Source organism: Equus caballus, chromosome 20 (assembly GCF_041296265.1).
Source record: "Equus caballus isolate H_3958 breed thoroughbred chromosome 20, TB-T2T, whole genome shotgun sequence".
Lineage (NCBI taxonomy): Eukaryota > Metazoa > Chordata > Mammalia > Perissodactyla > Equidae > Equus > Equus caballus.
Genome location: NC_091703.1, coordinates 12,218,748 through 12,235,374, shown reverse-complemented (window position 1 = coordinate 12,235,374; position 16,627 = coordinate 12,218,748). Strand labels below are relative to the sequence as shown.

Genomic DNA, 16,627 nt, shown 5'->3' with positions numbered 1-16,627 from the left:
TATATTGGATAAGTACAAGTTTGGAGTATGTGCCTATATACACTGACATTTTTATTTTAAAAATTTAGAATTTCTATAATTCTATATAAAATAGAATTTCTATAATCTATAACTATCTTCCTCTGTGCCAGAATTTTTTAACAATATCATCGTCAGCCTTTAGTCTCAGACATCATAAACCCATCCTGCAAGCTCATCCCCCTAATTTTACCATGGAAATGAAAAAATATATATGATAAGGCCCCTCTTTTGGAAAAGACTGGAATGCTTTGATCTACCATAACCAATTATTAACATTTAAATAGTTTAAAGCAGCCATGCTATGGTATTTTATAGTTTCCTTTTGTATTTACATTTAGTTGTTTCTATTCCTTGAGTGAAATTAAGGCAAGTGCTTGTCCTTATTTTTTTGAATTTCTTATTTACATAATCCTAATTCATATAGTTTTTTGCATATAAAATCAAAATAATTAGTCCAAAAAGTTAATATGATTATTATGAAAATGTTCAGTAACCATTTGTGTAGAATCGCTAGATGTTTAGGTACGGAATTGGAAAAGTCAGTGCCGTACCATTGCAGCATTCTGAACATGGGTATTCAAAAATCACCGTCATTAATCTCCTTTCGTCTTTCATCTGATATTTTATGTTTTCTTTTCTCATTTCTCTGCTATAGAAAATAATTTATTTTCTAAAAATGCTATGCAGAATTCCATATAGGCACTGTAAGAACATTCCTGAATCCCCAGTTTTTTGTTTTATATAAACTATTAAGGTCTTTAAAAGTCTAAAACCCATGATAATATGTTACAATCCATTGGTAAAAGTCATTTATTATTAATTCCGTGGAAGTAATATGTGCTATTTTACTTGTTCATAATGGCTTCCTGATCTTCAGCCCATTTTTAAAGTCTAGGCAGCATGGTAGCTCTTGATATTCACCTGCGTTAATTTATGCTAATGAAGCAAGAGTGACATGGGAAATCAAGTGCCTTAGGAATTCTTTGATTTTTGGAAAGAGCTTTGTGTTTCACTGATATTTTTTTAGGCTAGTAATAAAATTGGTTTAGATTCCTGGGATGTATATCAACTATCAGCAACTTCAGCGCATAAGGGATTAAGGAGGAAGTTAGCTTGGAATTTAAAAATTGTTGCTGAAAGTAAATAACATATGAATAATATAGAATTGGCTTTATAATTGACTATGTAGTGATTTGGGAAACCAGACCCCAAGAACAATAGACATTTTTATAAAAGCTAAATTTTCCTTGCTATAGTTGATAAGCATCTCAGATATAATACTTTGAGAAAATAGAGATTTTTAAAATAGTGGCTGTCAAAATATGAGACTAATATTTTACTTAAAATAGGGCCAAGTTACCAATATATTTATATTAGTAAGGATGGGGAAGACCTCCACTGTACAATTACGTAATTGGCTTAATTCTCTAAGATTTTATGGATTAAGTCACTTTACCATCACATGTGTTCCCATTCTCTTTTCATATTATAAAAGTGTAATGTATTTCCCTCAGAAGTTAGTGAATCGGATCTTAACAGCTATTTTGAGTAAGAAATACCAGGTAAACTGAGTACAAAACAGTTGTAGGTGACATAAGCGTAGAGCCCACGCTGGCTTTGAAGGGTTTAAGAAAGTTTAGACTTAGGAAGTCTTCGTAACCCAAAGCTACATGAAAACCGTCTCATGAGCATCACCCGTGACCCTTACCAGGCCTGTTCTTTGCAAGATCATTGGACCTCAAGCCATCTGTGTGCAAACGAGTGTCCTTCAGATCTCCCATAGGAATCCGCAAGGAAGCTTTTACGTATTTCTTCTTCCTGGCTTTTCTGCCCATTTTGTCTGGGCTGCCCTTTAGCTTCTGTAACTAACCACTTATTTTATATATTGAATTGGTAATATAAGCATTATAATTATTGGGGTTTTCAAGAAGGCAGCTACCAGGGCGAACTGAGCTGTTAAGTAAAATAATTTTAACTGAAAAGATTAGTTAAAATATGTGGAGTTCCATTTTTGCTTAGTGGACTTTTCAAACAAGTGATTATACTCGAGGAATCCCCGGTAAACCACAATGGGAGGGAGCAGCAGTAAGACCAGCGGCATTGACGTGAGCCGGATTATGAAGTCCTCCTCAGGTTTAATTCAGCCCTTCTCTCTGGCCTCCACCTCCTCATCTCTTACACAACAGTGATCATAATATCTCCCTAAGGTTGTTGTGCCAGTTACTGGAGATAATCATAATATGGCAGTATTTAGCCCAGCGCCTGAACTTACTGGATTCACAGATCAAAATACATGTTAAGTGGACAGTTATTTTTAATGATCTTATATACTGAGTGAACTTTCTTGTCAAATTATTTTAAAAGCAGGGTCCCCACATCCCACCACTTTTTAGACAATAAATATGGTTTATTTTCTTCCTCAACTTCCCATTTCTAATCACAAGAGAAAGGCTCAGCTATATTTTGTTTATAAATCAAATATGTTTAAACATGGTGATTTATTGTTGTTTTTCCTCTCTGTATTATCAAGGTTTTTTTCATAGGGATATGAAACCAGAAAACTTGCTTTGCATGGGTCCAGAACTTGTGAAAATTGCTGATTTTGGACTTGCAAGAGAATTAAGGTCACAGCCACCATACACCGATTATGTATCTACCAGATGGTGAGTAGTTTCGTGCAGCTCTCCAGAGATATATATCTATGCTGAAGTCTTCCCATGATGGATTGTTACATATCCTTCTGGAGGTTCCGTATCCAGCATTTAAAACAAAGTATGGAATTGAATTTTGTATTCTTTGGAGAAAGAGAAGGATTGGTCATGACTATACTGATTAATGATATAAGAGAAGGAAAAAGGATTTCATTCATTCATTCAACAAATATTTATTGAACACCTACTTTGTGCTGGATCCTATCTTAGGCTCTAGGGATGAACTAAACAGAAAAAAAATTCTCTGCTTCATGCTGCTTACATGACAACCAATACACAATAAACAAGTTAAAAATATCATGTCACCAACAGAAAGACATACACATGTTCATCAAAACACAAGTAATAGTCCCAAACTGCAGACTACCCAAATGTCCATCCCCAGTGGCATCATATATTCACCCAGTGGAATGCTTTACAGAAATGGAATGAAAGGTCTACAACTACCTGCACAATCTGGATGAATCTCACATATGTTCAGAGCAAGAGACCAAGCAGAAAAAGAGCACAAATTGTATGATTCTAGTTATATAAAGTGCAGAAATAACTAATGTATGCTGGTAAGTCAGGATGGATGGCGGTTACATGGTGGGGGGTGGGTGCAGGGTAGGTGGGGACTGGAAGAGTGCAGGAGAGGACCTTCTGGAATGCTGATTACACACAGTTTCTTGATCTGGGTCCATGGGTGTGTTCTGTTTGTGAAAATTCATCAAGCTGTACTCTTATGATAGGTACATTTTTCTGTATGTACATTATACTACAATAAAAACAAGTTAAGAATATGTATATCAGATGGTGACACATTATTATTGAGAAAAATACAATATGGAAAGGGACAGGGAGTTGGGGGAGAGAGAGGAAGGTTTATGGGATGGCCAGATTTCATAGGTCATTGTGAGGGCTGTGGTGGCTTTTTAACCTGAGTGAACTGGGGAGTGCCTGGAGGGTTTTGAGAAGAGCTGTGATGTCACCTGACATGTTTTAAAAGTATCACTCCGGCTGCTGTATTGAAAATAGCTTTAGGGGCCGGCTCCGTGGCCTAGTGGTTAAGTTCGCATGCTTCGCTGCGGCGGCCCAGGGTTCGGATCCTGGGTGCGGACATGGCACCGCTCGTCAGGCCACGTTGAGGTGGCGTCCCACATCCCACAACTAGAAGGACCTGCAACTAAGATGTACAACTATGTACCGGGGGGTTTGGGAAATAAAGCAGAAAAAAAAAGAAAATAGCTTTAGAGGAGCAAGGGCAGGGCAGGGAGACCAGCTGGCAGGCTGTTACAATAATTCGGGCAGGAAGTGGTGGTGACTGGAATCTGTTGGCCGTGGAGGTGGTGAGAGGTGTAGGATGCTCGGTATGTTTTTAAAGTAGAGCGAACTTGATTTCCTGATGAATCAGATGTGGGGTATAAGATAAAGGAGCCAGACTCTAAGGTTTTTCCTGAGCAACCAGAAGGATGGAGCTGGCACTAATTGAGCTGGGGCTGCTGTGGAGCTCTGGGAGGAAGGCACAGTTGCGTTTGAGGGTGAGATAACCAAGGGGATACGTTCAAGTCAGTGGCTGTGTCTGTGATCTGGAGTGCAGGGGAAAGGGCTGGGCTGTAGGCATACATTTAAGGAGACCTCAGTGTCAAAAATCACAAGATTGGATGAGGTCCTTAAGGGAGCGAGTGAAGTTGGAAAAGAGAAGAGGTCTGAGGACTGAGCCTAGACAGAGGGACTATATGTCCTAGTTTGCCCAGGACAGCCTCAGCTGATGCCTGTTATCAACAGTTTCATTAAAATGAGCCCGGATAGGTCTGATAGACCAACACTTTGTGCCTCCTGCTTCCTCCGAGGTCTTATCTGGTAATGTGAGAGACGCATGAACAGTGAACCAAGTTTGCACTTTAACACGTGGCTAATTCGGAGATTTCCCATCTCTTTATCCGACCCTTTCCTGGAGCGATGTAACAAAATGCGCTTAGGCAGGAGTGGCTGTCAGCTAACTCGTTTGTCCTGGGTGCTGATGGAGTAGTATTTGATACGGCTTCCCCTGCCAGGCACATACATCCCAGCCACTTGTACAACATCCTTTGCCATTACCTTTGATATGCCATTGGTGGGGTCATGGGAAACAGAAAGTTACAGGTTAGGTGTACAGGAAATATGTGTGGGAGACAAACACTCAGGAGTGTACCTGTGGGGCATATAGAAAGTAGTGATCTGAGTGTTCTTTTTTACAGTGATTATTACATAGTGTAAAATCTACAACTATTTTGCTGTTTGGCGGTATGGTTTGAATTGTGTCCCTAAAAAGATACATTGAAGTCCTAGCCCTTGGGGCCTGTGAATGTGACCTTTTTTGGAAATAGAATCTTTGCAGATGTAGTCAAATTAGGATGAGGTCTTTAGGGTGGGCCCTAATCCATTATGACTAGCGTCCTTATAAGAAAAGAGACACACAAGGGGTAGTCATGTGAAGAGACAGGGAGAAAGCCATGTGATGATGGAAACAGAGATTGGAATGATGCATCTATAAGCCAAAGAATGCCAAGGATTTCTGGCAACACCAGAAGCTAAGACAAAAATGCACAGAACAGATTTTTCCCCTAGAGCCTTCAGAGAGAGCGTGGCCCTACTGACCCCTTGCTCTCAGACCTCCAGCCTCCAGAACTGTGAGAGAATGCGTTTCTGTTGGGTTAAACCATCCAGTTTATGGGACTTTGTTACAGCAGCCCTTGGAAACTCATACATTTGGTAATGCTTTTTAAAAAACTTATTTTGCAATGAACTCTTTTATCAGCAATGACCTCCAAAAAACAGAAGTGCATATTTAGAGAAAAATTCAGTATTTTTCTGTTTCTCAAGAGAAGTTGCTGATGAATTTACATAAAATATTCATTGGTATTGGCCGTCCACCACAGGGGCCATAGTCACAGACCTGGTGAAAACCAGAACACACTCATCTGCCGAAGCAGCAGCAGCATCTGTTTCAAAAGTTGACAGCTATCTTAAGAAGTCTATGCCAAAGGCAGCTGTCAGCAAGTGCAGCTTCACAAGATGAGTTTACACATTACCATGTGAGGCACTGCTTTTCATTTAGATGAAATGAATATTCTAACTTAATTTCACTCTTTTTTAATTCCAAGTTTTCTTAAGCAAGTATGAAAAGTTAAAGCAATTGGCTGTGAATTTATAGGCTTCTTTAGCAGAGAAAGAACTTCACAATTAAATGATGCCACTTTTAAATGAGAGTCATCAAACTCTTCAAAGAGAAAAATCATTTACCTTATTTCTAATCATGGTTTGATTTTTTTCATCACAATTCATAGAAACAAAGTAAAGCTTTTGAAAGTTCCTTCTGTGTAGGTGAAATGTCTAACATTGCCACAAATGCTACTGTAATTCCAGTTAAAAAGTTCACCATTTAAGATAAAATTATTGTTTTTGCAGTGATAATACAAATGCAGATTTCAGTGGGGCACAGCATCATAAATCACCATTTTTTGATGCTTTCCTGACTAAATTAAGAAAACTAGAAAGCAGAAATGTATTTGGATTGGTTAAGATGTATATCTATTTTGTAACTGCATCAAAATAAGCAGTTAATTTGTATTCTTATCAATCAAAATACAAGTTGTAGTTGTCACACTTTACAAATTACACATATAGACATACAGAAAGCAACTGGAATACAAAATTTTTATGATGACAAAAATCGATGATATCAGTTTGATGACATCATCAAAAATTGATGCTGTTGACTGCAAAAAATACTTCGGTGTGGCAGTGTGTGGTTCTCTCTTTGCTGTCTGTCATTGGAATTTTAGAATGGTTTGAGCCTCTGAAGAACTACTTTGTAAATCAATTTAAGTGATTTACAGTGGTATCTAGCTTCTTTGTAAAAAAGTCCTTTATATTGTGGCTGCATTTTGATCCGAATCACTTGGAAATCTTCAATCAGGATTTTCAATAAATGCAGTGGCCAAAAAGCCAAAGCTTTCAAAGCTCATAGCTAATTGTAATTATTGAAAACAAAGTTTGCAAACAGGAAGACAATGATATTTATCCCCACAAAAGCAGGAACCGCACAAATTACACGATAAGAGCTGAAACAGTGTACTAATTTTACTTTTTAAAGGTATAATTGGATTTGGAAAGTCTCCTCTTGCAGGAAGAATCTTTTGAGGGAGCTTCTGTTTTCAATTGGGTAAATTTAGATTTGACGCTGAAATTGAGAAGACTTGTTTTCAGCATCTAAATTTGGCAAAACATTCAAAACAACCTTGTCTCATAAAAATATTTGTCAAAACAGATAACAAGTGTTGACAAGGATGTGGAGAAACTGGAACCCTCATACATTGCTAGTGGGCATGTAAAATGGTCCAAAATAATCTGGCAGTTCCTTGATGGTTAAACATATAGTTACCCTGTGATCCAGCAATTCCACACCTACGTATATATCCATGGGATATTAAAACACGTGTCTACACAAAAACTTGTACATGAATATTCATAACAGCATTATTTACAATAGCCAAAAAGTGGAAACGACCCAAATGTCCATCAAGTGACGAATGGATAAACAGAATGTGTAGATCCATACAATGGAATATTATTCAGCAATAAAAAGAATAAATACTGATACATACTACAGCATGGATGAACCTTAAAGACATGCTAAGTGAAAGAAGCCAGTCACAAAGGACCAGATAGTATATGGTTCCCTTGATATGAAATGTCCAAACAGGCAAATCTATAGAGACAGAAAGTCGATTAGTGCTGGGGGCAGAGGGATGTTGGAGAGGTGTGGGTTTCTTTTTGGGGTAATGAAAATGTTCTAAAATTGTGATGATGGGTGCCAACTCTGTGAATATACTTAAAGCCATTGAATCATACTTTTAAATGGATGAACTGTATATGATGTGCATTATATCTCAATAAAGCTGTCGAAGAAAGGTACTCTGAATGGAAACTTTTGAGCTGAAATATTTACACATTTCAATGTGAAAAAAAGAGAATTGAGAATATCCTCTACCAGGTACCTTTGCTCTTCTAAAGAGAGTACTTTTCTCAATTAAAAATACTGTCTATTGAGGGAATCAGCACTTTCAAACTGATAAGCAAAAAGAAGGGAAAAAATATATACTATTCAGGAATAATCTCTGTTAATCTTTTGTTTTCTGTTGTAAATATGGATATAATCTGTAAATATGGATATAACGCTTTGTAACATTATACAGCGGTTCCCATTCAGAATAAATCTGCTTCCATTCAGAGTCCCCTCCTTTTTCTTAATACATCATATAGCATTTATTTGCATATCTGTTCATTTGAGTTCCTATCTTAGGCTACTTGGACATTTCATTTATACAGTCATGTGTCACTTAATGATGGGGATATGTTCTGAGAAATGCTTCCTTATGTGATTTTCTCGTTGTGCAAACATCATAGAATATACTGAAGGGGACCAAAATTTGCCACCCCACAATGTGCCTCTTTAACATGAGGATTATTTTAGGCTGATTATTTTTAAGGAACAAAAGACTCAGAAAATTTTTCTTGTTACCTCCCCCTTAACTGCCTAAAAGAATTCAGATTAAAAAACCTGTCTCAGGAAGTGAGCGATCATGTGAATTAATGGTAGACAGGAAGGAACCTAGAAAAGCCTGTTTGTTGGGCTCCCCTCTGTTCTTCTGTTTCTGTGTGGCCAAACTCTTGTTTTCCACAACGTTTGCTCCTTTCCACCTACCTGTGAATTGCCTTCCTTCTCTTTGAAGTCCTTGACTCTTCCCAGCCCCTAGATTTTCTTTTGTTTTTAGCTGAGGATGGTATTTAAGGTGAGAGCTTCAGCCATTTTGGTGAGTTTTCATGGGTTTCTCTCATGTGTACAAGTTATTAAACTTTTGTCCTATTAACCTATCTCATGTCAATTGAATTCTTAGGCCAGCCAGAAGAACCTAGAAGGGGAGAGGAAAATTTCTTCCTCCCCTACAGTACTTACACAAACCTAGATGGTATAGTCTACTATACACCTAGGCTATATGGTACTAATCTTATGGGACCACCATCTTATATGCAGTTTGTCATTGAGCAAAATATCGTTATGCAGCACATGACTTTGTTTCCAGCCCCACTAATTGTTTGTGGTCTGGGAAGATGTCTTATGTCCAGTTTAACCCCAGAACATTGTGCAAAATGCCTGATGCACAGAAGGCACTTAATACCTGTTCTTTGACTGAAATTCATGACCAAACAGAATAGAATCCTACTGCCACTCTATCTTGGAAACTACAATCAAAATTGCCTGTTTTGGTTTTCATTTTCATAGGTACCGTGCTCCTGAAGTTTTATTAAGATCTTCAGTTTATAGCTCTCCCATTGATGTGTGGGCTGTTGGGAGTATAATGGCTGAACTGTATACATTAAGACCACTTTTCCCAGGGACAAGTGAGGTTGATGAAATCTTTAAGATTTGCCAAGTTTTAGGGACTCCCAAAAAAGTAAGTACTCTTGTCTTACGTTGTTATAACTTTTGATTATTTATGACTTTTGCCTAGCTATCTGATATTTTCATTTTCAAGTAGGCGTATGATTTAATGGTTAATTTTCTTATATTCCTTCATTTTTTTAATTGGGGTGGGATGAGGATTACAAGAAGTCAGAATCCCACCAGATGGAAGGAAAAAGGTGCTTGCCTTTCTTTAAGAAGCTACGGAAAAATACTGTATTTTTAGGATTCTATATCGTATTTACGTTTGGGTTGATGACCAGCTGCTGACTGCACAGACATCCTTGCTTAGACTTTTCCTGCTTGCCCTGTGAATGTCCTTTGGCATTAACTCATTAACCGCAGGTGTCCTGGACCTTATTTTCTCTTAACCGTTTCTTGTTTCCTTTTATATACCTTTGCCATGGATATATGACTTCTTGAACTGAGTACTTTTCAATTAACTATAGCATTCAGCTAGACCTCACTTTCTGAGGTATACTTAATAATTTAACTATATATAATTATATCCTAATTAAATTAGTATGTGCCTTATAGTTAACATTAGACAAGTAAACATAACTATTAAAGCTTTAGCATAATAGTCATTTCCAAGCTACGTGTGGTTTTTAAATTACATGCAATGTATAACATATAATGGGGATCTTTGTAATAATCAGCCTCTTTCTAAGATGCTTGTCCTTATTTGTTCAGAGTCACCTGGGTATCATCATCAACATCAAGATCCAAATACTAGACAAGACTTTAATATTTCGAACTTTATAAAAATGCTTTCTCGTTTTTTCCTAACCCTCAGTTCAATGTTTTCTATACTGTTTGTAGCGCTGAATTGTATACGTGGTCTGGTATTTCATTCTCACATTTATTTATATGAATCAACATTAAAATTCTCACACAAGTGGTTTTTATATTATTACTATGTTTTTCAATTGATTACTAAAAACAATTTTCATTTTGCTCTCCCCCCAACTTACATCTCCCTCAAACAGAGTGACTGGCCAGAAGGCTACCAGCTTGCATCCTCGATGAACTTCCGCTTTCCCCAGTGTGTTCCTATAAACTTAAAAACTCTTATTCCCAATGCCAGTAATGAAGCTATTCAGCTTATGACTGAAATGTTGAATTGGGACCCAAAGAAACGCCCAACAGCAAGCCAGGTAAAATGAATCTCCTCAGTATACTTTTTTTAAATTTTGAGATTTTACAGTATCAGGGATATTTTCATTTACAATGACAAGTATATTCTCAACCAGGTTTTACCACGAGAATTAAGCTCTAAAGCCCTAAGGCATCCAGTGTATGTAATGAATTAATTCTAGGCATGTAAGATCCTTGGGAGAATTGCAAAAATAGCAATCCAGTGATTTTCTATGTTTTGTGTTTCAAATGAGCAACCCTATGAAGGTGAAGCTGAAAGGAATACATCTCTAATGATAAAAATTCAGGCAATGTGACAGGCTAGTTAGGAACAAACTTGTCCTGGGTGGTAAAAATGCATCTCTTCAATTATACAATATGGTAGACCTTCTGAAGCTTTCCTTATGGTTTGGGGTGATTCTTGTTCACTCTCGGGCTCCCACAAGAGGGCAGCATGTGGTACCCATGCTTGGCTCCTTTGTGACCACACCTTACAATGTGTCTCGAGTCTCATGGTCTTTAAAACACAAGGGTTTTAAATTAAAACCATGGGCTTAAATTAAAAAGGGCTTAATTGAAAAAGTCATAATAAGCTTTAGGGTATTGTTATTATTATTTAAATATAAATTCAGTGTTAAAATTACCGAAAAATTATTTGACTTTTTAAAAATTTACCTTGAGAGGGGCTGGCCCGGTGGCATAGTGGTTAAGGTAAGAAACAGATGAGTATAAAAGCAATAGAAGAAACCACAAAGGAGAATTCAGAAGATTTGATCAAATAAAAATTAATTTTTTTCCTGTATGAAAATCTTAAAATTGAGAAACAAACAGTGGGAATTATTTTTTAACAAATGTGACAGCTATTTTCTAATGTTTCTAAACAATTATTACGTTTGTAATAAAAATATAACACAAGTCTTTAAAATTTACCTAAAAAAGAAAAGTGGTCATGAGACATGAAAAAAGAAATCACATAAAAATTACTAAAAATGTTTTTTAAATGTTCAACCCTGTTCACTATCATAAAATGCAAGTAAAAATAGTTTAAAGGCTACTTCTCTAACTAATGGAAGGCAATTTTGCAATGTACATAAAGAAGCTTAAAAGCAATCAGAAAGTTGGATAAACATATATGCCCAGGGGCCGGCCTGGTGGCTTAGTGGTTAGTTTCTCGCACTCTGCTTTGGCGGCCTGGGGTTCACAGGTTCTGATCCCAGGCATGGACCTACACACCACTGTGACAGCATCCCACATACAAAATAGAGGAAGATTGGCACAGATGTTAGCTCAGCAACAATCTTCCTCAAGAAAAAAATAAAGATACATGCCCAAAGATATTCAAAGCTAATTAAAAACTGTGCTTTGGAAGTATAAACCTAAATGATTCCAAGGAGACATTTAAGTACACATCCTTAATATGGACTGTTTTGCTGCCATTCAAAATGTAATTTTTAAAAATAAACCATTTCAGAGATTTCTCAAGCTCAAATGCTAAATTTAAAAATAGGCTATAACATTATACCTATACCATGATTTTACTAAAAATATATACACATGTTATATGACTAGAAAGAAATACTGAAAAGGAAAACATCAAAATGTGCGCAGTTGGTGTAGGCATTAGAGATAATTTAATTTCTTCTTGAGAACTTTCTATACTTTCTTTATCCTCTGCAGTGATCAAATATTCCCTTAATAAACAGGAAATAAGTTATTTTTTAAGATTCTCCTTGAAGGATGGTGGCTGGTATCTTAAAGGGGAAAAGTTGTTGCAGATGAAGCTTTGAAATTACAAAACACATTCAAAAATATGCTAGCTCCAAAATATGCATTATTAGGATTATTGACATACTGACTAATCAACGTGACAATTCAGAATTTAACTGCCTTCTGTGCATCAGGTACTGATGTATTTAAATCATCTATACTGTTCAAGTTCCTCTTAGCAATATTTATGTAATTAGCACATACTTCAGTTGTGGTAGGGGACATTTTAGAATAAAAACTCTTTCCACCTCTGCCAAAATTTAGCTTGCTGCCCTTACCCTCTTTTTTTCCCCACTTTTTAGTGGAAGCGGGAGACCCTAGTTAGGGGGAGGTTAAGCTGTAGGATACAGGGACAATGTACAGAGCTTCCTCTGTCCCTCTAGAAACTGCCCTGACACAGCTGAGAAGTTAACTGACTCAGGGCTCTGCTTACATGGGTGGGCATTGGTTCAGAGCAGGTGGTGCAGGCGAACAGGGCTTGGCTATCTTAAGGAGCCTCCCTTCTCCACCTCCCTGCAAAAAACAGCAGAACTGGGAACTTCCCTCCTCCATCCAGGCATACGATCCTGAGAAGGGGGTCAGTATCCACAGCTGAGCTGCACAGAAGGCTTCAGACATTCTCTAGACCAGGTTTCATTAACCTCGGCACTATTGATATTTTTGACCAGATAATTCTTTGTTGTGGGGGGCTGTCCTGTGCATTGCAAGAAGTTTAGCAGTATTTCTAGCAGCATGCCTAGATGCCAGTAGCACCCCCCATCCCCCAAGTTGTCATAATAAATAATGTCTCCAGACATTGTTAAATGTCTCCCGAGGGGCAAAATCACCCCCAGTTGAGAACCACTGCTCCAGACTATGTCACCCAGACAATCATCAGGGGCCCCTCCCATGCAACAGCAGCCATTGGATGACCAATCTAGTTACAACTCAAACAGTGATCATTTTTATAAGTATTTTTATATTGTCTTCCCATAAGTATCATCTTCTCTTTGCTGGTATACTGATCCAATAAGCTTTAACACATGTGTTTGCAAGCTCCTTTCTTAGAATTGTTTATGCTAGTAGGTATGTAGTGATACCTACGCTGAGAGTAGCCCTGAATTTTACATAATGCTGTAGTCAATTATTTTAAATAGACTACGTAGAAGGGTTTCCTAATTCATTTCTTAATGCCTTTCATGGACTCTAAACCATTATCAGTATCTAGCATTTCAGTTTGAATTAATCACATCAAATTTAGCCAATGTTTATAAACTAGATTTTGTTTTCACATAAAATCTTTAAATAAACAGAACAGTTGCTTTGCCTGGATGTTAAAATTACAGGCAAGTTTTACATTCTTCCTACTAACTTGTACTTTCTGATTTTTTTGAATTAAATTTATTTCTCAAATCATTTTTTTTGGGGCCGGCCCCATGGCTGAGTGGTTAAGTCCGTGCACTCTGCTTCGGTGGCCCAGGGTTCGGATCCTGGGCGCGGACATGGCACCGCTTATTAGGCCATGTTGAGGCAGCGTCCCACATGCCCCAACTAGAAGGACCCACAACTAAAATATACAACTATGTACTGGGGGGATTTGGGAAGAAAAAAAAACAGGGAAAAAAAAAAGAGAAGATTGGCAACAGTTGTTAGCTCAGGTGCCAATCTTTAAAAAAAAACATTTTTTTCTGGTTATGTTTTCAGAGTCACACATAAGGGGAAAACTGCATGCTTTCTAAATCTTTGCAGCTTATCTAGGCTAGTGATATAGGCCCTGCCCAGTGCCTGACTGTAGTCCATGTGCAATAAATTTAGGTGAAATCATTTTCCATTTGTTATTTCCATGCTTTCATAGGCATTGAAACACCCATATTTTCAAGTTGGTCAGGTATTAGGCCCTTCCTCGCATCATCTGGAATCGAAACAGGCTTTAAATAAGCAGGTGCAACCACTAGAGTCGAAGCCATCCTTAGCTGATCTGGAACCTAAGCCTCTGCCAGACATAAGTGACCAGACTGTCGGACAGTCCCAGCCGAAAAACAGCCACCAGCCGCTGCAGCCCATCCAGCCGCCGCAGAACGTGAGCGTCCCGCAGGCGCCAAAGCCACAGAGTCAGCAGAAACAGCCACAAACACTGTTTCCAAGTATCGTCAAAAACCCGCCAGCCGTAAGTAGCCACAGTCTCCCGTCAGAGGAAATAGTTCAATAGTTCAAGTAGGATTTCATTTCCAGGCATGTCTAAAGGTGTTGGGAAGATATGGAAGATTATTCTTTGCTAAAGCCCCTGCTTCCTCTGGCAGGAGCTTGGCATGAGATAAATTACAATTCTAATACCATTTATAAATAGAAAAACTTTTACAATGTGAGTAATAAACTTTGCATGCCACAGACTTTCTTTAACAGTTTCTTAGATGCAAAGGAATTCAAAGAAAGAATTGAAAAGAATCCAGTACTTAGAAGAAAACTGATCCTAAATCTTAAGGATTTTAACAGTGATTTTACACTGGTTTTAAATGCTAACAAACAGGAACAGAATGGGTTTTTTAAGTGTCACGCATAGTATAAAACTTCCTCTTCCCACTTTTTTTGTTCAGTTCAGGGACCTCGTCAAGCGCCGTATTATTTTAGCGTCTCCTCAAGATGTGTCCTCCCAAATGTATGTGCACTATGGGCATTTTAGGACTGAAAGAAACCTTAAAGGACACCGTGTCTAGTTCCTTAACCAATCCTGCCACCTTGATATCAGTTAGCCCTGCCCGCAGTGGCACTAATCACATTCTAACATATATTAATTCATTGTTTCTTATGTGTATTGTTTATCATCTGGTTCTTCCTACTGGAATGTAAGCTCCATGAGGTCAGGAATATTTGTCTATTTTGTTTATCAATGCAAACCCAGAACCCAGAACAGTGTCTGGAACATGGTAAATTCTCAATAAATATCTGTTAAATGAATGAAAAATGGTGGCCTATATGATCCCCCACTTTTTTTCCCTTAGTTCTCAAAAGCTTTCCCTTTAATAAGTGGTTTTAGAATATTTTCTCTCATCTTATACCAAACATATTAATGTGGAGCTTGCAAAAATCCACTTTCTATTTTATAAAAATTATTTATATTTGCCCCTTTCCAGTCTCCTCGGACATACAAGACTACTTGATATTACTGACATCGTTCAGCGGCATACAGCATCAGCGCCCTAAATACAATTCAACTGAAATAAAAGTCTTGAACTCAGCTCAGTATATAATGTTTGATTAACTTGTCTCATCTAAAACTTTAGATGTTTTTTTCTCCTTAGTCTGGAGCTCATTCTCCCTGACCAAGAAAGCAACAGTATAATAGAAGTTGGCAATTACCACTTTTTGTCATCATCCATCACTATGATGCCATCAGCTGCAAGTAATAGCATACCCATTCTTTAAGCATCTTCTTGCTCCAAACATAGCTGTATTTGCTAGACTTGCTTCCAATTTTCCCTAATTTTTCAAGTGCCTTTTGGATTTTTCGGTTTACATGCCCAGAAACCACCCCACGTAAACTTGTATAAAACCATCTCATTGTCTGCCCCAAGCCAGGTCTTCCTTATTCTTTATTTCTGTTGATAGAGCCACCATTCTGAGACAATCAGGCTCAAACTTTTAAAGTCATCCCTGCCGTTCTTTCTCCGTGTCTGTTAGGATTACATTCAGTGACTTATCACAGAAACCTGACCACTGTGGCTTAAATAATAGGGATTGTTTTTCTCACCTAACAAGAAGTCAGATGGTGGGCAAGCCAGGGCTGGTGCAGCTTGTAAAAGGAACCAGATTGCCTGTCTTCCTGTCCCACCACCCTTAGCAGGCAGGTTTCATTCCTATGGCCACAAGATGGCAGCTGTTCCTTTGGGGTTGCACCTGCATTCTAGAAGGGGCAAGACGGACAGACAACTGGCACATACCAGCAGAGTCTAAAAATAGCTCTCCTGGAAGCCCCTCCCAATAGACTTACACTGACAGCTCCCTGGTTAGACTATGTCACCTGGCTACAAAGAGCTGCAAGGGAGGCTGGGATTTCAGGTATTGTAACTGGGCATATTGCTGCACGGAACAAAATCTGTTAGTAAGGAAGAAGGGGAGAGGCTACTGAGTGGGCACCTAGCGATGTCTGCCACGCTCTCTTTTGACATCTCTTCAGATGGACACAAAGTCCAGGCCTTTTATTCCTTGTTAACAGCAAATGTATTCTTTCCTGAGCATTCCAACCACTATGAATCTGTTGCCCTTGTCACTGCCCGAGACTATAACTGCGAAGGCCTCCTATCTGTAGAGCCTGACCTTCTAGAATACTGCCCTTAGCTCATCACTTTTTCGCTCAGAAACATCCAGTGTTCTCCATTGCCCATAGGGTAGCTGCAGCTCCTTAGGCAGACATTGAAGGCCCTTTATGCTCTAGCATCAATCTGTCTTTGCAACCCCATCCTCCACTACTTCTGGAACAAACCATCTGCTTTGATAAACTTAGTCTACCCTTTCTTCCTGGAATATA

The 16,627-nt window shown here is 38.2% G+C and overlaps 1 protein-coding gene across 8 annotated transcripts in view; it reads left to right on the top strand.

Moving 5' to 3' along the window:
* The window catches only part of MAK (male germ cell associated kinase), a 64,541-nt gene that overhangs the window by 27,506 nt on the left and 20,408 nt on the right, over positions 1-16,627 (top strand). For all 8 annotated transcript variants that reach the window (XR_011429492.1, XR_011429493.1, XM_070244078.1 and 5 more), the window contains exons 6-9: positions 2,552-2,684; positions 9,040-9,211; positions 10,209-10,376; positions 13,958-14,269. Coding sequence is in view for 6 of the 8 variants with exons in the window: in XM_070244078.1 (XP_070100179.1) it covers positions 2,552-2,684; positions 9,040-9,211; positions 10,209-10,376; positions 13,958-14,269 (785 nt within the window). In the remaining 2 variants the exon portion in view is untranslated. The remainder of the gene's footprint in view (positions 1-2,551; positions 2,685-9,039; positions 9,212-10,208; positions 10,377-13,957; positions 14,270-16,627) is intronic.